The 26,463-nt window shown below is 31.2% G+C and overlaps 2 protein-coding genes across 2 annotated transcripts; one reads left to right on the top strand and one right to left on the bottom strand.

The window, feature by feature from the left end:
- Positions 1–14,595: 14,595 nt before the first annotated feature.
- Positions 14,596–19,156, top strand: PDE338 (Nucleic acid-binding proteins superfamily). Its single transcript, XM_085739774.1, has 8 exons — positions 14,596–15,534; positions 16,210–16,284; positions 16,367–16,438; positions 16,550–16,630; positions 16,760–16,857; positions 17,868–17,993; positions 18,300–18,348; positions 18,435–19,156. The coding sequence occupies exons 1-8, from the start codon at positions 14,659–14,661 to the stop codon at positions 18,591–18,593; spliced, it is 1,536 nt and encodes a 511-aa protein (XP_085595900.1). The 5' UTR covers positions 14,596–14,658; the 3' UTR covers positions 18,594–19,156.
- A 3,171-nt stretch (positions 19,157–22,327) lies between these two features.
- On the bottom strand, positions 22,328–25,211 carry LOC146958201 (ran-binding protein 1 homolog b-like). The gene is made up of 4 exons (XM_085739773.1): positions 24,975–25,211; positions 24,743–24,894; positions 24,515–24,640; positions 22,328–22,924 (listed from the first exon to the last, which is right to left on the bottom strand). Exons 1-4 carry the CDS (start codon positions 25,118–25,120, stop codon positions 22,683–22,685), a joined length of 666 nt encoding a protein of 221 aa, XP_085595899.1. The 5' UTR covers positions 25,121–25,211; the 3' UTR covers positions 22,328–22,682.
- Positions 25,212–26,463: the final 1,252 nt, after the last annotated feature.

The following is a 26,463-nucleotide window of genomic DNA, read 5'->3' as shown; positions in this document are numbered from 1 at the left end:
AGATGCTTCAATTTCTTCTTGGTTCCTTTCTACATACAACTAACTCCTTTCACAAGCCAAGATAAAATGATGGCTTTCTTTCTTCAACACCATTATAGGATCTGTCTATGACTATAGAAAAATCTATCTTTGATGCTTAATGACAAACCCAATCAATCAAATCATCTCTAACTTTATATTTCTCTTATGTTAAAAAGTATTTTGCAATATCAACTTCATTATCCTCAAGTTCAGCAATGTCGAGTTCAATAAAGCTCGGATTTGATTCAATGAGAAGGTTTAACAACATTTGATTTTGAATCAACAGGAGCTTCAACAATGTTTTGTTTCAAATCAATGGAGGATTCACTAATTTCAGTTTTGAATCAAGAGGAGGTTCAACCATAATTATAGATACATTACAAAACAAAACAAAAAAAAAACACTAAATTAAAACATAGTCAGATCATGGAATATGAAGTTCTCTGTGGATCAAAAGATATGATCAGATCATGGATTGAATTGTAACTCATTGATGAGTCCTAGTACAAGTTTTTAAAATAAAAAAGGTAGAATGACAATGTGATCAGTTTAAAAGATGCGTGACTTTTCTTTGACTCTAAATGAGTGTAGAAAGTCTTTATGAATTGAACAATGGTGATTTGAGAAACAAATTTTGCAACAAAGAAAAAAAAGAAGCTTTTTATGGAAGAGGAAGGTGAACGTGGAAGAAGAAGTGTAGTACAAAATTTGTTTCTTGATTTTTGGTGATGTTTAGATTCAAACCCTAGATCTTGCATATATTATGCATTATCTCTACCAACTGAACTAAGTTCACGATGATTGTTTCTTGTATATATATAAGATTGTAAGATCCAATGGGATGCTTTGAGGAATCTAAGAGGTATGTGAGGAAATAAATGGGTCCGTATAACAAATTTTCTTACATCATCGTATATATTTATCACTAAAGTAAACAGCCATAGGCCTCCAAAAATATAAGGGAAATTAGTCACTTTAGTCCCTGAATAGGAAAGGAGTCGTCACTTTAGTCCTTGAATGTAGATAAATTGCAAAATAGTCCCTGAATGTAAACTATGTTAGTCATTTAGTCTCTGAATGCATACTCCGTTAGTCAATTTAATCCCTGAATGTAGACTCTGTAAGTCACTTTAGTCCCTCAAATTGACCAACAGAGTCTATATTCAGTGGCTGTTTTGCAATTTTTCTGCATTCAGGACTAAAGTGACAACTATTTTCTCATTCAGGGACTAAAGTGACTAATTCCCCAAAATATAACTCTTTTACTTAATACTAAAATATCACATATTCTTTTTTTTTTCAAGAATATATCACATATTCTACTATGTTTAAAAATGTTCATTTTATCTCAACAAAAATTAAATTATTTAACTTTATTATCAATTGAAAACGAAATATAGAATAAAATTGCTTATTAAAACGTGTGATAAATAAAATTTAAATCAAAATATAATAATTTAACTAAAGTGTTATTATAAGTTTTGAAAAACTTCTTTTTAAAATTTGCTGTGAACTTCCATGTGTGTTGGGCGATCGTGTTGTATCGCCTTTACTTTTTAATAGTCTTCTCATAACTTATATACATTATAAAAATACATTCAATCTGTTTGGTTCAACTTTTGGCTTGCCAAAAGTAATTATAAACAGTGCCAAAAGCAATTCTAGCCAAAAACAACATGTTTGGTTTGGCTTTTCAGAATTGCTTTTATCCTCCAAAAGCAATTCTCCATGAAGCTACAAATCCTAGCTTCTAGCTTTTCTAGAATCAATTATAAACAGTAAATTTTATATTTTATTATTACAACCTATTATTTTCCTTTATTGCCCTTTATCAATTCTCCTTCTTTATCAATTCTCCTTTAGCTATGTCTATTTTAGTAATTATACATTCAAAAGCAATTCTACATAATTGTATCCAAACATAAATCAGTTTGTTTAATCAATTCTACATAATTGTATCCAAACATAAATCAATTCTCTCAGAATCAATTTTGTCAGAATCAATTCTATCAGAATCAATTCTGACAGAATCAATTATATTCAAAGCTGAACCAAACACACACAGAGTATAGAATTTAACACCAAAACTGTATTTAAATTTTTAGAAATCATCAATCTAGAAAGAAGGTGAAAAAACCTAAGTTAAAAATATACAATTTGTAGTTTAGGTTAAACTACTCCTCGCATACTCCACTATTTTGATAAATGAAGAGAATCATTACTCTTATATATATATATATATATATATGAAAAAGATACAAACAAGTAACTGTACACGTGTCGTTAAAGAGCTCCACCAAAGACAAACTATTAATAAGAACATTAATATTATTCTTGAGTGCAACAGTTATAGGTCAGACTTTACTTACCTTCCGACGAAACTCCAAATTATTATGGCATTTTTCCTTTAGAATCGGAGATTAACACACACAAAAATATGAAGAAAAAATTATCTTCATGTCTGATTAAATGTAACTTGCGTGTGCGCAATTTTTAAGGAAATGATTAACTAAGTTGATTTCAATCATAAAATTAATATCATTTATTCAAACACACTTATTAATCGTGGTTAATTGAGTATTTAAGTAAATTAAAATTTACTTCATACATTCGTTTTTAAATGTCACTTTTGAAGTGGAAGAAATAGTCACAAGAAAGGGGGGGTTTGAATTGTGACCCTTTTTAATTTTAATTCTGAAAGAAAATAGTTACTCAAGAAAATTCTTGGTAAGGGTTAAGCAGGTAATAATATAACTTAAATAAATAATTAAGTAATAAATAAACAGGACCAGAGAACTCTGGATTATATAACTGAAATGAATAAAGTAATACAAGGACCAGAAGATTCTGGAATGAGTAAATGAAATAAATAAAGCAGTAAAGTGACCAGAGTACTCTGGATATATAAATGAAATAAATAAAGCAATAAAGTGACCAGAGAACTCTGGATATATAACTGAAATAAATAAAGCGATAAAGTGACCAGAGAACTCTGGATATATAACTGAAATAAATAAAGCGATAAAGTGACCAGAGAACTCTGGATATATGACTGGAATAAATAAAACAATAGAAGGACCAGAGAACTCTGGAAAGTTAGTTAGAAGTGATAGTGTGTGTGTATATATGGTGTAAAAATAAAAGAGAAAGAGAGAGAGAAAGAAGAATAACACAGGAGAGTTATCCTGGTTCACCAAACCCGGCTACTTCCAGTCCCCACACTTCGTGTGAGATTATCCACTATAGTATACAGTTGGTAGAAACTTCTAACCAACACTATAAGGTCTTGATCACACCAGATCAGTCCAGTACACCTGTATTATCAACCTCAGCAGGCTTCTACAATTCTTGATAACACAAGAAAGGTTGGAACTTTCCTATCTCAAACTATTAAGCCCAATAGACTTGAGATCTAGTTATCACTTTGTAGGATGATTTTTTGGATCTAATGTCTCAAACAAGAATAAGAAAGATGTTGTTTGGATCTAGCGTCTCAAACAAAAATATGTAGGATGTTGTTTGGATCTTTGTGTCTCAAACAAACTATCCTTTTACAAATACAAACTCAAAAAGATGTTCTCAATGAATGAGATAGAGATGATAAATATAGTGAAAGATTATGGAGTTTGCTTTGTGTTTGTTGAAAGAGATTGATGAAGAGATTGATTTCTTTAGCTTTGAGAGAGAGAGAGAGAGAGATATCAAAGCTTTTATCAAAACTCTTGCTTTTAACGTTCATAGCCTTCTTCTATTTATAGGAATGAGAGACTTGCTGCCCACTGCATAAAAGAGCTGTTGGGACACGTTTTTCTATGTAGAATGTGCTTCCTTTAGTTGCTTGGAGAGAAAGCATGAAATTTTGCACTTGCAGAACGTTCTCCAGAACGTTCTCTGCATGCAGATAGACTTGAGAAATTTTTGACACGCTTTTGCTAGCTGTAATGAGTTGTAAAAGTGCAACCAGCTGTTCTCTTGATTGTAGAAGCTTGGAGGCCACTTATGATGATGTCATCTTGATGTCATTGCATGATGTCATAAGATGATGTCTTTGATGATGTCATATGGTAGTAACTTTGGAGACATATTCCTTAATGGGCTTTGCTTCAAATGGATCAAAAATCATTAAGGCCCAAGACAAATTCTTGTATTGGATTTATGTCATGCTTTCCATTTTGATGACTTGTCTTTTGATGAAAATTATTTATTTGCTTTGTGAACAGTGACCAGAACGTTCTCCAGAACATTCTCACTGAAACATTCTCACAAAACACATTAGTGAATAACAAAATAATAATTGTAATATTTTTGTTATCTTTTAAAACATCAAATGAGGATGTTTTCTTCACTTTGTATGACAAGAATGATATTTGTAGGAACATGAGAAACCTTTCTCAAAGTCAAAATTCCTTTGATTGATTTCTATTCTTCAAATCATATCTTGAATAGTGATGTAAGATTCTTGGATCATCATAAGTCTTTTATGATATCTAAGCGTATGATCATGAATTTTCTTCTTTGATATCAATATCATTAATGAATGACTTGATAAATAATTTATTCATGAATTGGTTTCTCTTCAAAGTTGATTCCAATCATTTTGATGAAATGATGAGAATAATTTCAAGTGCAATATGAATCCTCATCATGAGAACATTCTTTCATCAGAGTTGTTAATGTTCTCTTCTATATGAGATGACAATACATTCTCAGTTAATTAACCTTGAATTAGTTTGTTGATGAAGTGATTTATCTCAATGTTTCTTCTCCATTGAGTATCTTTGAGATGTTTTAGTTTTAGGCATGCATGTAATCATGAAGGTACATTCAATCATTCTCTTGAATGAAACTTTTGTGCCTTTTCCTTAAACTCTTTTAGAAGCTATTTGAAGATCATTCCTTTCAAATATTAACCCTTTATTCCTCGAATCTTTAAGGCTTTGTTGAAAACCATGTGGTGATGAGGATGAGTCAATTGATCATAAATTCATCTTCTTGTTCAATCTTCAATCAACACTCATTTGATTCAAACAATATTCTTTTTATATCTTCTTTGAGATTGTGATACTACTGTTTTGGTATTCTTTCAATGAGTATATACATGCACTTGTAAGAGACTTCTTTCTTGTCAACTTCTGTGAAAAGACTCAAGTGCAAACATCAGTAGATGACCATTCATAGAACTTAGTGTTTATTCCATAAGGTTTGTTATCATTAAAACATTCATCAAAAAGATTTTTGTTTCAACAATCTCCCCCTTTTTGATGATGACAAACCTCTTTTGAATAAATCTTAAGTTTTATGGATGTGTATAATAAGAAATGTAAGAATGTTCATAGATATGAAATTAAGCTCCCCCTAAGCACGTGCAAGAGTTTAATTCTTATCATTCTTATTAAACTCCCCCTAAACATATGCAAGAGGTTAATTCTTTACATTCTTCATTGATTAAATCCATATTGGATTTTTCTCCCCATCCTATGTTACTCTTTCATCACATATATATCTCTCCCCCTTTTGGCATCTATCAAAAAGTATTGGGTATGATAAAAAAAATGAAGTACATATGTGGGAAGAAACAACAAAAAGATATTGCACAAAAAGATATTGCACATAAGAATCATGTTTTATTGTGAAGTCATATTTTCCTATCAAACTTAATCAAGCTCATGTCATGATTAATATGCATTTCAGTTTATCATTTCATGAACAATAACAATTATGATCAATTGATCATTTTCATCAAAAAAAAATTTTTAAAACGAGAGAAGATAATTCATTTAGTGGAAGTGATAAAATCAGAGTGATTTGACACAATGTCAAAAAAATTCTCTCTTAAAATTTGAGTTCTTTAAATGATAAATCTATAGAAGAGTCTTTGCTCATTCTGATAGAAATCTATCACATGTAATTCACAATAATTTGAAAGACACACAAGTTCTCAATCAAGTATATGATTAAATTTATTTGTATGTGTGCAAGTGTGAGTTCTCTTAGATACTTATCTTTCAAGTTATCATTCGTAAAAGAATTCTAAACACATGAGATGAGTTTGAAAAGAAGTATTTATGCAACATATTTATGCACAAACATATAGTGATACACCATTGATGCATACATCTCTATTTATGTCTTCAATTTTTTGCAAGTGTAGCAAGATAGACATTCAACAATGCTTAAACTAAATTTTCATGTCATGAACATGTTCAATATTAGTTTAGGTACAAAATATGCAAATCTTTTCTTTCTTAGACCAATTTTGAATCACATAAAACATTCTCCTATAAAACAATTATAGACTTCTTTGATGAAATTTTTTCAACAATAAATCTTAAATTAGAATATTCATCTCAAAAGAAATTGAAGCGTGATTTTTAGACAAGACATATCATAAATCAATTCATGAATATACATATTTAAATATCATACTTGTGTAAGAACAACATATGATTTGTATTTTAATTATCAAAAGCATGATATTTTGATATTTTTCTTGTATTGAATCTCAAGTCTATCATGCATTATGATTAAGAGACTAACTCATTTACTTTTAGTGTATTCATGTCATGATCAAGAATAAGCATACAACAAGACATTGACATAGAAAGATATTGATCAATAATGCAATCAATATATATTTAAAACATTGCCAAAAAAAAAAATGAACTTACACGAGTGTTAATTCATTTGGCTTTTACATGCAAAATTTTAATTGATCATTGTGACGAAGAACATTCTCGATACTTTAAAAAGTTCAAGAACAAATGAACAATTGGTGTGTTTCTTTTGAAAATATTTCAGAGATAAATCCTAAATTAGGATCCATTTTAAACATGATTGGAAAATGAAATTTTCATAATCCATATTAAAATATTTGCAAAAACCATATTCAAAATGTATCACTTAAGAATCAAGAAATGAATATGTTAATGAGTAAAATAGAATAAATTTCATGAACATTATCAAATTTCATACGGATATGAAATTTTACAATTAAGATATTTTTATGATCCAATTCTAAGACATATCATGATATGTCATTTTAGGAACAAAGTTTAGATGAATCATTAAAAATGAGAATGATTCAAATTGCATTTTACGACAAGAAGTTATTTAAAAATGCATTTTAAGAATGTTAGAATGATTTCATTAAGAATGCCGAGAGATGAATTTTGTCTAAATGATGTTGAATCATTTATCGTTTATTAAGATATCTCAGAAGAAATGGGTGTAAAATTTGGGAATATTATTCAGAAATTTCACTTTATACAAAATTAGCTCCTTATTGAATTTAGAACACACTAATTTATACTAAATGCATTCTTTACATGTCTTAAAGCATAATGCAACAATTTTAATCATTAAATCTGACATAAAAAAAATTTATGAATACTATATCTCCATGAAAGAAACATGAACCAATAATGAAAGAATGATTGCATTTTAGGCTCAAAATTAGATTGATGCATGTATTAGACATCACAAAAATTGATGCAAACAAACAAGGTTTAAAGTCACACATTTTTAGAATTTGATTTTATCATGCATTTTTAAGAGCATCCAATCATTTATAACAAAACATTGCATATCAATTTTCAAATATTATAAAGCTTGTAAATGAGTGTACCTTTTTAAATGATTTCCCTTTGAGATTAAATGAGAAAAAAAAACACGTTTCTCTTTCTCATATTTTTTTCTTTTTAGATGGAGAATTCCAAGCATCAATAATCATAATCGTTTGAAGCAAGTTGCTCATTAGTAGCTTTATATCCTTCTCCTTCTTATGATGTCTTTATAAGAGATTCCAATGATGTCAAAATGGGCATCATAATACTTTAGGAGGGAAGCATCAACACTTTGCTTTTCTATTACGTCAATAATAGTAGGTTGAGTGGAACCTTCTTCATTACAAGTTTCCAACTTCTTAAAATAGGAGTCAGAAGTAATATGACCTTTAGATATATCATGATCTTGCTCCCTTTTTAGAATTATCATCATATCCATGTCAAAAGAATGATTTTTGTTTTTCCCTTAATTTGTCATGTAGGTTCTTTCATATAGATTTTTGAGAACTTGATCATTCAATCACGACATAGGACTAACCTTGAGATGCTTTGGATAAGGTAAAAATATAAAGATGCATTGTTCATGACTTTTCTCTAAAAGAAATTTCAAAAAAAACTATTTTTGATGAAAGGTTTTTGAACAAGATAAATCATATCAAAAATGATTTTTTTTAAGGAGTGATTTAAAAGATGATTTTTCAAATAATCTCATGATCATTTCTTACATAGATGATATTTGAGATTTTTCATTTCCAACTTTTAAATAAAGAATTTTTTGAAATGATTTTAAGGAATCATCCTTAAGCTTTAAAAAATAAACTCAAATGAATTTTGAAAATTACTTATCTATTACAAGGCCATAAGACTTGTAGTTTTGATAAGATCATAAATAAATCAATGTTAAGAGAATCAGTGATTTTTAGTTGATTTCTTGAAGAAAAAAAAAATTACTCTTGACTTGTTTTCTTAGAACAACAACGTCACAATATTAATTACTTTCAAATACCTTAAAACATGGTTTTGTTGAAAATTTATTTAAGTTTAAACAAATTTGTTTTAACCATCACATTTAAACATATGCATGCTATAGACCTTAACTATAGACCTGATACTTTTGCAGCTGAAAAAGATATATAGTGAAAACATTCATGGGAATATTTCTTATGAAGAATATTTCTTACTAGAAGGAGAACACAAAATTTTGGATGAACACTCAAAACAAAATAATTCTCATTCCAAGCATATCACCATCACAAGAGCACTGCTCAGGGTATGTGTTAAATTATTTTCCAAAGTATGCATGATATTCATAGAGTTTGCCTAAGGATATATTAGTCATCAAATGTGTGCATAATGATTTATGTGGGACCAACCTATTTTCCTTACTCATGTTACAGGACACACTTCCCTTTTGATTTATGAAGGAACCTATTGTTTTCATTTTAAAAAAAAACTATCGATAGATGAAATAAACATGCTTTAGAGTTCAATATCCACTTTTTATGCTCATATATTTAGAGGTCATATAGAAATCATACAACGATACATTGACTATCATATATGAAAACAATTATATATAAATTGTAGAAAACAAAGTCATATATAAAAAAAATTGAAAACAAGCATCACATAATTTAATCTTTTCAAAATTAATTTTCAAAAGATATCTTTCAAGATGAAGTACGAATACTTTTGCAAAAGTTTTCGAACTTAGATAAAAGAAAATTATGTCAAAATTATTTCCTTATTTTTTAACATACATAAAAATATGAATCAATAATGATTGTTAAAATTCATGAGGATTTATGTTTTTCTTCAAATATGTGGAGTGTTTCAATTCAAAACGATTTTAACAAATTCTAAGTAAGTTATGAGTTAAATCTATCACATATCAAATATATTTAATCTATGAAAAATCATTTTTATTAATGTTTCATGTACCTTTGAATTTTTAAAGTTTCCAAAGATCGCATATCCTCCAAATTTTTGTAATGAGAGGAGGCATTGTAACTTTCCAATCACGTGTCTCGAGTAGTGATTTTTTAAGCATCAATGATCTTTCTTGACTATTAGATGATATATCTGCATCACAAATTTGTAATGATTTTGGTACCCATAGTGATTTGGGTCCTTGGAGGTTAGTGTTTATCTTCTCAAGATAATTTTTCTTATGATCGCATTCTGATTTAAGATGATCAGATTTGTTGTAAGTAGAACATACTCTTCTACCTATCTCAACCTTTTGAGACCATTGTGATTTAGTGTGAGAAGATGATTCAACTCTTTTATGAAAAGACTTTTTAAATATAATATTTTCAAGTTTTTTCTTATGATAACAAAATGATTCAAGATGACCATATTTGTTGCAATAAAAACATTTTGTTCTAACCTTCTCAATTTTTTTCTTACAAGAACGTTCTGGTCTAGGATGATTAAATTTATAAGAACCTTCTTCTTTAACTTTCTCAAATTTTTTCTTATGATAACAATTTGAGTGGAGGTGTCCATATTTATTACAGTATGAACATCTTTTTCTAATTTTATCATCCTTCCTTTTTGATGCAAAAAAGTTTTCATAAAGCTTTTGTTTTGGAGAAGTTTTGTAGTTCAAATCAACTTTGTTAAATATCCTCATTTCAGATCCAATGATCTTTTGAGAGGCTTTAGTGGATTTTACAAACTTGGTTGAACCATTTTTCGATTTCTCAACTTCTGTTTTTAAAAAGATATTTTCGTCAAGAGTTCTAGAACATTTTGAAAGATGATTTTCGAGATTTTTCTTGTTGAGAACTTTTTGTTGTTTAAACAATGTAAAATGAGTTTTCTGCAACTCTTGAATGGTTTGAAGGTATTTATAATTCAAGATTTTTAGTTTCTCATTTTCTTTATATATCTCACAAAATTGATTTTTTAAAATTTTATACTTTTGAGATAAAGTGTATGAGTTACTTAGAGGATTATCATAATCATTGCAACTAAAGTTAGGATCAGAAACAATTACTTCCCTGTATTGTAAACTTGTCATTTGACAAATGTTGGTTGTTTCTTTTTCTGAAGATGAATCGTAAAGTCTTTTACGTGTTTCTTCTTGTGTGGAGGTAAACACTTTGCAAATATTGACACTACTTCTTCCTGAATCTTTTCCTCTAGCACTGTTAAGTGCTATATCCTTTTCAGAGACCGGGCTCTGATACCAATTGAAGTGGAAGAAATAGTCACAAGAAAGGGGGGGTTTGAATTGTGACCCTTTTAATTTTAATTCTGAAAGAAAATAGTTACTCAAGAAAATTCTTGGTAAGGGTTAAGCAGGTAATAATATAACTTAAATAAATAATTAAGTAATAAATAAACAGGACCAGAGAACTCTGGATTATATAACTGAAATGAATAAAGTAATACAAGGACCAGAAGATTCTGGAATGAGTAAATGAAATAAATAAAGCAGTAAAGTGACCAGAGTACTCTGGATATATAAATGAAATAAATAAAGCAATAAAGTGACCAGAGAACTCTGGATATATAACTGAAATAAATAAAGCGATAAAGTGACCAGAGAACTCTGGATATATAACTGAAATAAATAAAGCGATAAAGTGACCAGAGAACTCTGGATATATGACTGGAATAAATAAAACAATAGAAGGACCAGAGAACTCTGGAAAGTTAGTTAGAAGTGATAGTGTGTGTGTATATATGGTGTAAAAATAAAAGAGAAAGAGAGAGAGAAAGAAGAATAACACAGGAGAGTTATCCTGGTTCACCAAACCCGGCTACTTCCAGTCCCCACACTTCGTGTGAGATTATCCACTATAGTATACAGTTGGTAGAAACTTCTAACCAACACTATAAGGTCTTGATCACACCAGATCAGTCCAGTACACCTGTATTATCAACCTCAGCAGGCTTCTACAATTCTTGATAACACAAGAAAGGTTGGAACTTTCCTATCTCAAACTATTAAGCCCAATAGACTTGAGATCTAGTTATCACTTTGTAGGATGATTTTTTGGATCTAATGTCTCAAACAAGAATAAGAAAGATGTTGTTTGGATCTAGCGTCTCAAACAAAAATATGTAGGATGTTGTTTGGATCTTTGTGTCTCAAACAAACTATCCTTTTACAAATACAAACTCAAAAAGATGTTCTCAATGAATGAGATAGAGATGATAAATATAGTGAAAGATTATGGAGTTTGCTTTGTGTTTGTTGAAAGAGATTGATGAAGAGATTGATTTCTTTAGCTTTGAGAGAGAGAGAGAGAGAGAGAGATATCAAAGCTTTTATCAAAACTCTTGCTTTTAACGTTCATAGCCTTCTTCTATTTATAGGAATGAGAGACTTGCTGCCCACTGCATAAAAGAGCTGTTGGGACACGTTTTTCTATGTAGAATGTGCTTCCTTTAGTTGCTTGGAGAGAAAGCATGAAATTTTGCACTTGCAGAACGTTCTCCAGAACGTTCTCTGCATGCAGATAGACTTGAGAAATTTTTGACACGCTTTTGCTAGCTGTAATGAGTTGTAAAAGTGCAACCAGCTGTTCTCTTGATTGTAGAAGCTTGGAGGCCACTTATGATGATGTCATCTTGATGTCATTGCATGATGTCATAAGATGATGTCTTTGATGATGTCATATGGTAGTAACTTTGGAGACATATTCCTTAATGGGCTTTGCTTCAAATGGATCAAAAATCATTAAGGCCCAAGACAAATTCTTGTATTGGATTTATGTCATGCTTTCCATTTTGATGACTTGTCTTTTGATGAAAATTATTTATTTGCTTTGTGAACAGTGACCAGAACGTTCTCCAGAACATTCTCACTGAAACATTCTCACAAAACACATTAGTGAATAACAAAATAATAATTGTAATATTTTTGTTATCTTTTAAAACATCAAATGAGGATGTTTTCTTCACTTTGTATGACAAGAATGATATTTGTAGGAACATGAGAAACCTTTCTCAAAGTCAAAATTCCTTTGATTGATTTCTATTCTTCAAATCATATCTTGAATAGTGATGTAAGATTCTTGGATCATCATAAGTCTTTTATGATATCTAAGCGTATGATCATGAATTTTCTTCTTTGATATCAATATCATTAATGAATGACTTGATAAATAATTTATTCATGAATTGGTTTCTCTTCAAAGTTGATTCCAATCATTTTGATGAAATGATGAGAATAATTTCAAGTGCAATATGAATCCTCATCATGAGAACATTCTTTCATCAGAGTTGTTAATGTTCTCTTCTATATGAGATGACAATACATTCTCAGTTAATTAACCTTGAATTAGTTTGTTGATGAAATGATTTATCTCAATGTTTCTTCTCCATTGAGTATCTTTGAGATGTTTTAGTTTTAGGCATGCATGTAATCATGAAGGTACATTCAATCATTCTCTTGAATGAAACTTTTGTGCCTTTTCCTTAAACTCTTTTAGAAGCTATTTGAAGATCATTCCTTTCAAATATTAACCCTTTATTCCTCGAATCTTTAAGGCTTTGTTGAAAACCATGTGGTGATGAGGATGAGTCAATTGATCATAAATTCATCTTCTTGTTCAATCTTCAATCAACACTCATTTGATTCAAACAATATTCTTTTTATATCTTCTTTGAGATTGTGATACTACTGTTTTGGTATTCTTTCAATGAGTATATACATGCACTTGTAAGAGACTTCTTTCTTGTCAACTTCTGTGAAAAGACTCAAGTGCAAACATCAGTAGATGACCATTCATAAAACTTAGTGTTTATTCCATAAGGTTTGTTATCATTAAAACATTCATCAAAAAGATTTTTGTTTCAACAACTTTTTGATCATATGCATTATTCACATAATCTAATTTAATCATATTTTTTATGAATATATAAAGACAAGTGTTAATATATAAGATATTGTTCAATTTGTTTCTATGAATATTTTTAAATTATTAATGTCTTTTTTATAATTTTTGGTAGTAGATGATCGAAGATATTAGTTGGCAAAATTATACATTGACATGTGTGTAGTGGTAAAACCATTTTTTTTGTTAAGTTACCGAGTATCTGGAAATTCACTTCATAAGGTGAATAAGTGTAGAATATGTGGTTCGAACCGCAGTTCATGTGTGTGTCTACATATATAATGTAATATCTCTATAAATTGAGTTGGGTACAGTGGTAAGCGCATTTTATTCACAGAAAAAAAAAAAGGTGTGAAGTGGTCAACAACAAAACATTAAAGAGTCATGCTAACAAGTGCCCTAAGGGCACATGTTAAGGATTCAAAATTAAAAATGATTGATGAAATGTAGAAAAAGTTACAATTTTGTTGTTTTAATGTGCTGAATGCACAATTTTCAAGATAAATTTTTTATTTTAAATTTCTTAACAAGTGTCTTAAGGATACTTGTTAGCATTTTCCAACATTAAAAAATACGAATGGAATAATAAATAAGAGTATAAATGTAGAAAAAAAATAATAAATGTTCTATAATCTATAATTAAAGGTTTAAATGCACTTTTGGTCTCATTATTTAAAAAAAAAATAAAGTTTTACCTCTATTTTAAAAATTGGTTTTTTGTCATTTTTTTTAATTTGATTCCTCGTCTCATTTTAGTGTCATTTTTTTCATATCTTATTCATTTTGACATGACAATACTTATTAGGTCATGATTTTTTTTTGAAGAACTTCCATACGAACTTATTAGATCGTAAATTAATATATCACATCATAAAAAATATTCAAAATTAAGATGGGTGACCAAAATTCATTAAAAAAATTAAATAGGAAGATTAATAAAACCAATTTTTAAAATAGATGGATCAAAAACTTATTTTTTTTTTTAAATAAAAGAACCAAAATTACATTTAACCCTAATTTAAATGCTCTAAAGAATTTTCCCAATCACTATAGAAAATAATTTATTTGGATATATCAAAATTGAACTAAGAAGAAAGGTAGAGAGTCAGAGACATAGAACCCTCAAAAGGATAAAACAAAAAAACCAATGTTGTTGTTGTGTGATGTGTCTAACTGAAAACCAAAGATAATGCTTTGTTCAGTTTCAGTTTCACCATACAAAGATGCCATTTATTCTTCAACTTCATCCTTGTAACTCTTCCTTATGCTTCAACTGCAACTCCTTCATTTTCAGCAAGAAATCATATAAGAAAGTTTGTTCTTTTCCCAATATTGTTCTTTCCACTCCTCATGGTTCAATTGTTTCTAAGAAAGTTTCTATTTTGAGCAATACCCACTTCAAGTTTTGCTCTAAAAATGGTGGGTTTGATGAGGTTTCAAGTGATTTAGCTGGAGAAGCCATTGATGATGAAATTCAAGTTGAGTTGTTGAACAAGCCTTCACCTGTTCTGGAAGTTGAGTTGGAACAAGAGAAGCCTTCTGAAGAGGAAGCTTTAGCACCTTTTTTTAAGTTTTTCAAAGGTAGTAAAGATTATGTGAAGGATGTTGAAGAAGATAATGAGATATTGGAATTGGAAGTTTCTGAAGAAAAAGATTATGTGAGTGATGAGGTTGAAAAAGAGGATGAAGGAAAAGAAGAAGGAGAAGATAAGAAAGTTAATGTTGAGTATTATGAGCCAAAACCTGGTGATTTTGTGGTTGGTGTTGTTGTTTCAGGTAATGAAAACAAACTTGATGTAAATGTTGGAGCAGACTTACTAGGTACAATGTTAACCAAGGAAGTGCTTCCTTTGAATGGTAAAGAAATGGATCATTTGTTATGTGATGTGAACAAGGATGCCGAGAATTTTACGGTTCAAGGGAAGATGGGAATTGTAAAGAATGATGAAGTAATGAGTGGAGTATCAGTGCCAGGAAGGCCTGTTGTAGAAACTGGAACCATTTTGTTTGCTGAGGTTTTAGGTAGAACACTTAGTGGTAGACCGTTGATTTCTACTAGAAGGCTCTTTCGTCGGATTGCTTGGCATCGAGTGAGGCAGGTTTTTATCTTTCTTTCATTCCTTTTTACTCATATCCAATGTTTAGTTTAGTAGATGCTCCAAGTTTTCAACTTCCATGTTTAGTTTATGAGTTGGATTAAATAGTTTTAATGACTAGTTTGAAGAGTTCATTATTTAGCAAACAGTAGTTTTGGTCCCCAAATATACACATGAGACCATATTTGTTCTCCATTTATTAGCAATGCCAAATTGGCTCTTCAATGGTGATTAATGTATCCAATTTTTGCCCCGTTTGGATTAACGTTTATCATATAAGTGTTTATATATAAGCTGTTTCTTAACAAAAGATAAAATAAAGTCCAATTGTTTTCATATAAGCTATAAACTATTTTCTTAAGTTATCCTGAAGAGCTTATGGAAATTAGCTGAAAATAGCTTATGGACATGTCTGAATGACTTGGAGTATATGTATGGAGGACCAAAAGTGACATCTACTGTTGTTTGTCATTTCATATCAAAATGGTAGGAAAATGTTTCATCATACTTATATATACTGAAATTTAGTAAAAAAGGAAATGCATGTTATCTAATAGCAAAATTGATGTCCATTATCTTATAAATGCTCACTGTTACTAATCTTAACTTTGTAAAGTCTAATGACATAAATCTAATGCTAGTGAGATTTTAATCTGATCTTTTTAATGTTTGGGGCAGATACAACAGCTCAATGAACCTATCGAGGTTAGAATTACAGAGTGGAATACTGGCGGCCTGCTAACAACGATTGAGGTCTTGCCCATTGACTTGAAGTTTATGTTCCTGTGTCATTATTTGAGTAAATGCTTATTTCTTCATGAATTCGGATGTGTAGGGTTTACGAGCTTTCCTACCCAAAGCTGAGCTTGTGACAAGAGTAAATAGCTTTACTGAATTGAAAGAAAATGTAAGTTGCAGTTTTGGAACGTTCTTCTTGTCAAGGGCAAAAAAAAAAATCTTCTTAAGTGTAGTTACTTACCTTATAATCTCTTGCTGATACGTGATCATGATGATGTAGGTTGGGCGTCGTATGTTTGTAGAAATTACTCGATTAGATGAAGCTAAAAATTCTTTGGTGCTTAGTGAAAAGCAAGCTTGGGTTAGTATTCAAATCTATGTCTATTTCCTATTTTTCCTTACTTTCTTGCATCGGTGTTTCGAGTTTCTAGATCTTTTGCTTTTTTTCTTTTTATCATCTGAAATTCCTGCTGTGTGAAATGACGTACAGGAAAAGGCATATCTTCGTGAAGGGACAGTTTTAGACGGAACTGTAAAAAAGATTTTTCCATATGGAGCACAAATTAAGATTGGAAAAACTAACAGAAGGTGAGTGATTGCTTGGTTATAGATAACAAGCCCTTGAAAATATAACTCAATTTGAGTTATTTTCGATGGATGATGGAAAATATAGATAATGAATGCATTAGGTAAATCAGGCGGCACACCAACATATAGACGTTTTCCTAACTTCAAAAGATTGTGAAACTTTGAATTTGGTGGAATTTTTCTGAGCTGCATTAACTCTAATGAAATAAACTGGCCCGTCATTGTTATCTATATAGTGGATTGCATCTATGTTTCCTTTCCATTTATTTGCTGCTGTAATTTCATTTAAAACTTTTTTAATGTGCTCAAGTATCATTTTGCTTTCTGCATGAGCCCTTAGGGATATGTAATTGGTTTGGTATCAGGAATCTCTTCATTATCATAAGATTAATGTTTTAAAAACCGGAATAGAACAAACCTGTCAGGCACAGTGGTTGAATCAGGAACCAGTTAGGTGCCTGATAGATTTCAGTAGCCCTTTTGGTTTGGCATCCTCAAGACCTAAATCCCTGCTTCGCTTCAAACGAGTTGTTCTGATCCTACTATCTCCTATGAGACAGGGTAAACCCCGATCCCGAATAGTATGGTTTGGTTTGTTCAATGGGACGGATCCGGTTGTGAATGCCCTACTTGCTTTTTATCTACAACAATTCTAGCAGTTTATTGTTTTCGATCCAAAATGAGAAATTTGGCATAATTTTATAGCTACGGTGTTAAAATTGATGAAGTTAACAAATATATAAAGTGCATCAACCCTTGTTACTGCATAATTTTCTTTACTATCTTTGTTTCTATCATGGTATTAGTATTCACGTTCAGATATGTACCCTACTACCTTATCGTTGTTATGGCTGCATTGCTGTTAATAGGCTTATATGTATCATGTACTGCAACTTTTAATCTGTAAGGTTTCTATATCACCTTCATAAGTTTTAATTGTTAATTTTGGATTAAACCTGTCTATATTTTATCAAGCTGCATTCCAAATGAACATGTTGGATTCCTTTCAGTGGGTTGCTGCATGTTTCAAATATCACTCGAGCTGAAGTTACTTCTGTCAGTGACGTACTCTCCGTTGATGAGAAGGTTAAGGCTCTTGTTGTGAGGTCAATGTTCCCCGATAAAATCTCTCTGAGGTAATTGATTATTGACTTTAACTTCCTTTTGTAATTGTTGGGTGTATCAAGTCTTTCTGGGTTAATTGGCCTTGTTTGGTTAACATAAACAAATGAATGAGTGAGGTAGCTTGAGACATGTAAATGCACAAAATTTATTCACCTAACATGAAAATCCTCCAAGATTCAAAATTTGATTCGTACGTAGTCGAGCTCTAAGAACGGTTCTTCTACAGGAACAACGTTTTTAGCATTAAAAATAAGTCTTTTTAGCAGAACCAACAATATTCATGTTGTTGATGACAAGTTGTTTTTCTTACCATGCAGCATTGCCGACCTTGAAAGTGAACCTGGACTTTTTCTTTCAAATAAAGAGGTAATTATTTATTTGTTATTATCCTATTAAAACTTCTTCTATGGATTTAGTTGTATTGAATTCTTATTCATTTTTCGGCCATACAGAGAGTATTTATGGAGGCTGATATGATGGCAAAGAAATATAAACAAAAACTACCTCCTCCTATTGTCTCTACAAAATTAGGACCCTTACCAACTAGTGCTTTGCCTTATGAAGATGAAGCACTTTATGCAAACTGGAAGTGGTTTAAGTTTGAAAAATGATGATGAAGACACGAGAGCATGAAAGAAACTGTTCACTGAGACAAGCTCAATTCAGAGAACCTTATGTTGCATGGCTCACCAGTCCCATGACGGACATGCCGTTTGAGAAGAACATATGAAGAGCCTCCTCTACCTCGAGTGGTGAGATTTTTTGATGATGTCATTGTTCTCTTATGTAGTTTGGGCACATAAAGAGCATGGGCTATAAAGTATTTGGTGAAAAGAATCACAGTAATTCACTTTTATTCTTTTTTTTCCCCTTTAAATTTCTTTCTTATTGCCATTTTTTTGTTGAGTTTCTTCCCCTCCATTTTAGGTGTCATATTATAGATAGATTCATATAGTTGGATGTAAATTCTGAGGGTAAACTATAGTAATTTAATTTTGATTTTTTCCCAGAGAAGCGTCTTGCACTATCGTCTAGTTACGTGTTGACACTCGACATTTTAAGTCGTTAAATGATGTTGTAACTCATTGTGAACTGATAGTGTTAGTTTTGCCCTGTGAAAGTTCAAAATTTAATCCAAGATGTAATTGTAATCACGTCCATTCACTGAAATTTTTGATATTTTTTCTCATCTTGAATTTTTCCTTGCCTTTGTCTCCGTTATGAAGGAAAAGGTGCGGGCTTCTTTCCTTACAGAGGTGTGTTATTTGAACAACTATTTTTATGACAACTTTTGGTACAATCATAAATTTACAAAGAAAATGAGGTATTGACACAAAAACCAAAGTATTAGAAAGAGAAAGTAAAAACATAATGTGAGTATGAGACAGAAAGTTGTCACAATAGTTGTCAAAAAATGGTTATACAAATATCATTTCTCTTCCTTATATGCTATTACGAGGTGACATATTTTCAAAGGAGGTACTTACTACTTACTAGTGATGTATATTGTTACCATTTTATGATGATCGATAATTAGATTCTACTATTGTAAAATCACTCTTCCAAATAATTAACGACTGAATTGAAAAGCTAAGACATCAGCATGTTTCAATGTTTGTCAAAATTGTCGCGGTTACACTGTCATAAAATGATATGAAGCCTGAACTTCAAAATTATACTTTTTTGTATTTTTAGGTGATAAATTTTTTGAAGGATTAAGGTATTCATAATTATTCTTAGGAACCAGCACGGTTCCACAAACTTATTACTAATACATTAATGCTTTTTTACAGAAAATCATAATATTCTTATCATAATATCTTTAGTCTTATAATTAGAGCTTATATTTTTTATTTTTAGACCACACCAGAATAGTTTTTTTTTTTAGGGAAAGACCACACGAGAATAGATTTTAAGGGTGGCATTTAGGATACACACTACACAAATTTGTGCATCACAAACAACTTTGTGTACTATAAAGGTCAATTTGTTTTTGACCATTAGATCAACTAGAGAGCATATTTTTATTATAGTCTGTCAGTATCGGATCTCAGTAACTTTCTCCAACAGTAGAGCAGCAGCAAGCAATGTTGGTTCTGTTCCTCCTTATCTTCCTCTTGTTACTCATCATCATCTTCATACAAATTCCCTTTTTATTATCAAATTGTTAATTATTAAAAAAAAATCCAATTATAATTATGTTTGTTTGTAGGTTGTTACCAAAAAATCTACACTAAGGAAGTTTTATACGATACAAAGAAACATTTCTCTATCTTTCACTACTGCACTTGATTTTTTCAGGAAAAAAAAATTAAAGTTTTTAACATCCAAGATTTAATCGATAGAGTTGAAAAAACCCATGGTTTTCTAGTTGCTTTGTTAATTTCAATCAGATAGAGTTGAAAAAAAATTGTTGATATGGAGCAGACAAAATCAGGTTTGAGAGAGAGATGGGAAGGAGAAAGGGTGGTCCATATGCTTCAAATTTCTCCTTGCAGCAGCTACTTGGTTAACGCCTGGATCTGACAGATGAAGCGCACACCTTGTACAAAACCATGGGTATGGCAGTGGAGTGTTGCTTTAAACAGGTGGAATTTGAGAGTGACTGTGACTGTCCTGTTTTGATTAGAAGGGTAATGAAGATCTGCCCATAACTTATTTTAGCAATATTGTGGTTGGAATTAGAGAGATGAAGCTTTATTCCTTTGTTTTTGTTACACGACCCATTCTTAATAATAGTGTAGTCTTGTTTATAAATAAAAAAAACATAGCCTGTGGTTTAATGGTGGCGGGTCTACTGCAGTCCAGGAGGGGGAAGATTGCAAGGTTGAAGAGAATGAGAAAAAAATATAGCGTTGGTAGACCATAATAAAATCGTGCTCTTTTTTGATCCAAATGGTAGAAAATTAACCTTCCAAAACTTGTGTATTGTGCACAAATTTGTGCAGTGTGTATACTAAATGCCACCGATTTGAAGACCGGTGACATTTAACATGCACAAGCAACTCTTTTTGTGTATCATACAAAATGAGTTTTTTTACCATTGATATATTAGTATTTTATTCAATGGCTTGGATTAAAGAAGGGTTAACTCTTTAGTAGGTTTATGTGATACAATGTATGTATTTGCAAAGTCACCCCCAATTATATGTAATTATATATACGGATTTTTTAATATTAATTAAAATTTGATGAATTGTTTACTCATTTGATGACAAAATTTAGTCCAATTTTTTTTATGTCATGCAATTTATTAATGACGTATACAAAACCTGGTTAATTAAAAAACATTTAATTTTGTTCAGAAAAATAGTAAGTAACATTTACTTAAATTTTTTTGACTTACGAATCGTTTTATAAGAACCATTAATTATTTTTGGACAAACATTTAATTAGTGTTTTTTAGAGAGTTTAAATTAATTAGTGATTCAATTTTTAAAAATAAATAAAATGATATTTGTTGTCCAAACTAACCCTGTTTTCAATTTGAAAAATGATCAAAATTGTAGTAAACTTTTTTTTGCTTAACGATAAGTTTAATGATCAAAATTGTAAACTTATGATTATACTTTATGTTAACGATATTTTTTTTCCATATCATAAGATAAATTCTGAGCATTAACCCCTGAAAAAAAATTCTGGGCATTAATTGTGTACGTTTTCACCTTTTTAATTTTTTTTTTAGGTTTACCTTTTATAAAATATTATTCTTGACTTTAATTGAGGCATTAATTCTGGACATTCATTAGAAATATCAGCAATGAAGATGAGTTAAGGAAATAAGGTCTACAAATCGAAAGAAATGAACGAGAGAGTGGTATGCCTATCGAGTGTGATAACCTGGGAGTGAGAGAAATGACGGTGAAGGTGAATGAGACATCCCCAAATGCTGTTGCGAGAGTGAGAACATGAGAGAAAGAAGAAACTCAGGTTGGTGTTGATGTTGGTAGAAATGTTCTTCATTCATAAATGATATCTGGACAATTAATAAAATATATACTGAAGAAATTAATTTGGCCAAAGTAGTATATTAGGTTCTTTTGGGGAGGTATTTTGATTTAAACAACAAAATGGTCAATTTAGAATTACACATAAAACTGGTTCACTTGCTATCAAGGGTTAAGAAAACTTTTTGTATGGCACACAAAAAGAGTGTACACGTATCCTAACCTTCACCTTTAAGACCACATCAAAAATATTTTTATAAAAAAATACCACGACAATATAACTTGCTTAAAACAATATCTAATTGAATTATTGAGTTAAAAGATCAAGCTGCTTCTCATTTAACGGTTTCCCTATTCACCAAACACGCATCAAACTGAAATTAGAAAAATAAGATAAATGACCAAAAATGAATGTTAACCAAAATATGAAACTCAAACAAACTGTATCAAAAGCCTGTGTGACTTTGGCCATTCTCACCCTCCCAATCAACATGACTCATTACTTGCAAAAAATACATATGTAAAATGAAATTAACTCCCAGACCCCAAAAGCTCAACCAGTTCAAGTCTCAATTCACACTCTAGTTTTGCTTGTTGTGCGGACAAAAACACAAGACACAAACAGCTCAATTGAACGACAATGACAACCTGATGACTATTTAAGTATGACAATATCCAAAGACATGGGCTGTAAAAACATCGACCACAACCTTGTCGGATTGCATCGTAGTATGAAATATGAATAAAGAATTCTCAAGCAGAGGATGCAGGCTCTTCAACTTTTTTATCTGTGTCTGCCTTACTTGCCTCTGATGCAGATTCTTTCTCTCCAGTTTTTTCCTCAGACTTCTCTTCATCTTTCTTCTCTGCATCAGCAGCCTTGTCTTCAACAGTCAATTTCTCAACAAGAACAGCTGCTGCAGATGCATCCTGGTCATCCACTTGCTTCTGGGACTCGGCAACTTCTTGGAATGTTTCCATAAAGCTTTTGCAATCTGACAGACACAGAAATGGTAAGTTTACACAGAATATGTCAAACATATCAATATATTGATATTTGTGCATGTTACGTTACAGAACTACTATATACTCCGGCCAAACAGAGCACATGCAGATGATCATATAGATTGTGCAGACTATGCAGTTTGAATCCTTAAAACTGAAGTGGAGGGGGGTAACCTTTACAAAAAGGTTAACTAAACTGCTAAAGCAGTTTTCTATCCAACTTGTAAACAGGTAAAAGTTATCTTAGAATCAGTAAGAGCTCTTATGAGCACAGAACTACAACCAAAGATTTAACTATGAGTTAAAGTAAATTAAAGTAGACAGTGCGCTCATGAAGCTGTGATCTTAAATATTAGCTGAAGATGTTAAGAAACAGCATGTAACAGCCATTGCACAGTGAAAAAATGAAAGGAAATTCAGAATAGCGAGTTATCTATATATGCTAGGAAATTTTAATTGTTACATCGCGGACGGCATGATATTCTAAAACTTACGAATACTCAGAATCTGAGATATCAATCACATATGATATGCAGTGATCAAATCCGTAAGGGCTGGTTAAAAAGCTGTTATTTAGAATTTTATCTATAATAATAAATTACACACACTGAACACGCATCATTAAAACTTGGAAAAACATGCATTGATATTGTTTCATGACTATAGTGAAACCATCAAAGACATTTTAAATCTACTATTGATAAATAAAGTTGTTTGACTAAGGTCAAATGTGCATTTTAAGTCTGAAAGACAGGGTCATATAAAATGATTAAAACCTATTAAAAAGATTATAAATATGTATTGTGAAGTTCATATTTAAAGTTGAGGCAATCCAAATTATATCATGTACTTCAACAACTCAACAACTTAATTGTTTTAAGAAACACTCTTTCAAAACAGAAGCATGTCAAGATATCTAATACCTTCACTAAATGATACTCCATAACAAAATTGAGTTATCGTATGGGCAACTATGCAGAAGGCCAAACATCAAAATGAACAGCGGGTGTGATGACAAGTGAAACAGGTCAAATTACAATAAGCCCAATAAGTTGGTTCAATGAAATCTTCCAAATGCAAATTCACAATATAGTCGAGTAAACAAAGTGAATGTCCCTTAACTATAATTATAATATGGCTAAGATTATATAACATTACATAATTTTCTCAGCTCACAGGGACTAATTGAAAACTTTGCAAGGCATGTGTTTTTGCATAGATCTCAAGCAACTTCAGAAATACAAATCATACACACAAATCCTCATGTTTCGGGAGACAGTAGGTCAAGAACAATACATTTGTGCTTAGATAATTCCAAGTTTAAATTGGGGGAACAAATCAAAAATAGATGCTATCAATTGACTAATAACAGAAAACAATGCAGACGAACTTCACAGATTGACATTGCCCCCAAATCGCTTACAAAATATGAATCAACAAATCAATCAACAGTAACCAACTTCACTTAACAGTAAATCATACAATTCAATTAAATCAGTATAACTAAGAAAACACCAAACATGACAGCATCGGGTAAACCAAAATCATCTACAAAATGCAGCTCGAAAACAAATACTCACTTTCAATTGAAGGAAATCGAATGCAGAAAAGCTCATCCTTAAGTTCACCATCAGCAAAATCCCTAGCATGCCAAACACAAGATTTCTCATTCCCAGCATGCTCTTGAACACTCATTGTAGGTATAACTACAACACAATCAAAAACCACAACAATCTCAAAATCAATATCGCAAAACAAATACACAAAATCAGTAAAATCAATCACAAAATTAAAATCACAACACATACTGAGATGATTAGCGCAGATCTTGAGTGTCTTAGATTGCCTCATAAGAAGCCTAACTTTTCCAGTAACCTTATGCTTCAAGAACTTCACGGTACCAGCACCTCTCTCCTTCCACTGATTTCCATCCTTATCGAATCGGTAAAGCTTCGATTTGCTGCGATGGATGAAAAACAATAAGCGATGTAAAATAAAACCCTAAAATCAAAGGTGAAAAAGGAAAAGTGAAGTACGTACAGATCTAGAATGGATTCTTCGTCTTCTTCACCGGTAGTGACGGCAACTTCTTGGAGTTGGACGATCGGTGCGACTTGTGCTCCGGTGTCTTCGTCATCGCCGACTGCGGGTGCCTCTTCCTCTTCGCGATGCTCGGGATCGGCCATGTTCTAGAGAGAGAGAGAGGGTTTGAACTGTAAAGTAGTGCCGCTAGGGTTTAAAAAGCGTTGGGAATCTTTGGGATGTAATGTGAGCGAGAGTGGAATTTGGTGTCTAGTGCTGTATATAGGGATGTGGGATCGACTTAATGTCCAATTTGATTTTTCAAAATTTTCTACTAATCCAGTTTAGTCCACGCAAAACATGACTAATACCTCAATTTCGTCCTTGAATTATCAGGAATCGATCAAATTCGTCCCTGAATTTATCGAAATATCTATTTAGTCCCTGAATTTACAAAATGTCAATCAAATCAGTCCCTACGTTAAGTTGGTCTGTTAACGGAAGTGACGTGTAACGTTAACCTCTTACAAAGCTTGCCACGTCATATGCCACGCAAGCAGGGACCAAATTGATTGATTTACAGAAAATTTCGAAGGACCAAATTGATGGATTTTCAGAAAATTGGCAACGGCTCTTTCTCCTTGAACTCATTAACGGCTCTCTCTTCCAGTCCAAATTAACTGCTCTTTCTTCCCCAAATATATAAATTTGGAACCCTAATGTTATTATTTGTCACCTAGAGTTCAAAATCCCCCAAAATTCTTCCATGAATTGAGTAGGTGTTCTTCCCCAATTCAAAAAACATAAAACCCTAATTTTTTTGTTGATTAATTTCGAAATTAAAAAATCATTGGTGATTGTTGAAGATTCGGTGTTCAGGAATGATGGGTGGTGGGCGTATGAGCAAAAACAACTACAACAGCCAGTCTTCATCTTCAAGCTCTATGTACAATGATGATGTGAGAGAGCTTCATTGTTGGTGTCCTAGAATTTGTGTTGTAAGAAAAGCAAACACTGTCCAAAACCCAGGAAGGCCTTTCTATGTCTGCCCTCTACATAAGGTTTGTTTAATAATGGTTATGTGATGTGTGAATGGTTTGTTTAAATAGTACTTATTTTGTTTTTTGATTGTATAGGAAGATGATGAAAATTGTAAATTTTTTGTGTGGGTTGATGAAGCTGAAGAACTAGGCTATTTTAAAAACAATGGTGCTGGTCATGGAAGAAATGCAAGGTTGATAGAGAAGCCAAATGATAGGGGCAGAGAAGAGGTTTGGAAGATAAGGTTGATGGGTAAAATTGATTGTGTAGGAAGTGAGCTTAGGTTGATTAAGATTTTGATAGGAGTATTATGTTTGATTGAGTTGTTTAGAATGCTATTGTATTGTGCCAAGTCCATGTAATGTTGTAATGAAAAGAGGTTATAAATGAATGAATCAAACCCTTCTGTCAAAAAAATTCAATCAAAATGGTCCCTGAATTTTATACATATCCATCAAATCGATCC

The sequence above is a fragment of the Medicago sativa genome, chromosome 1 (assembly GCF_051527215.1).
Source record: "Medicago sativa cultivar Bolivia chromosome 1, Bolivia_mono, whole genome shotgun sequence".
NCBI lineage: Eukaryota > Viridiplantae > Streptophyta > Magnoliopsida > Fabales > Fabaceae > Medicago > Medicago sativa.
The sequence above is the reverse complement of the archived record's forward strand: the minus strand, read 5'-3'. Positions and strand labels throughout refer to the sequence as shown.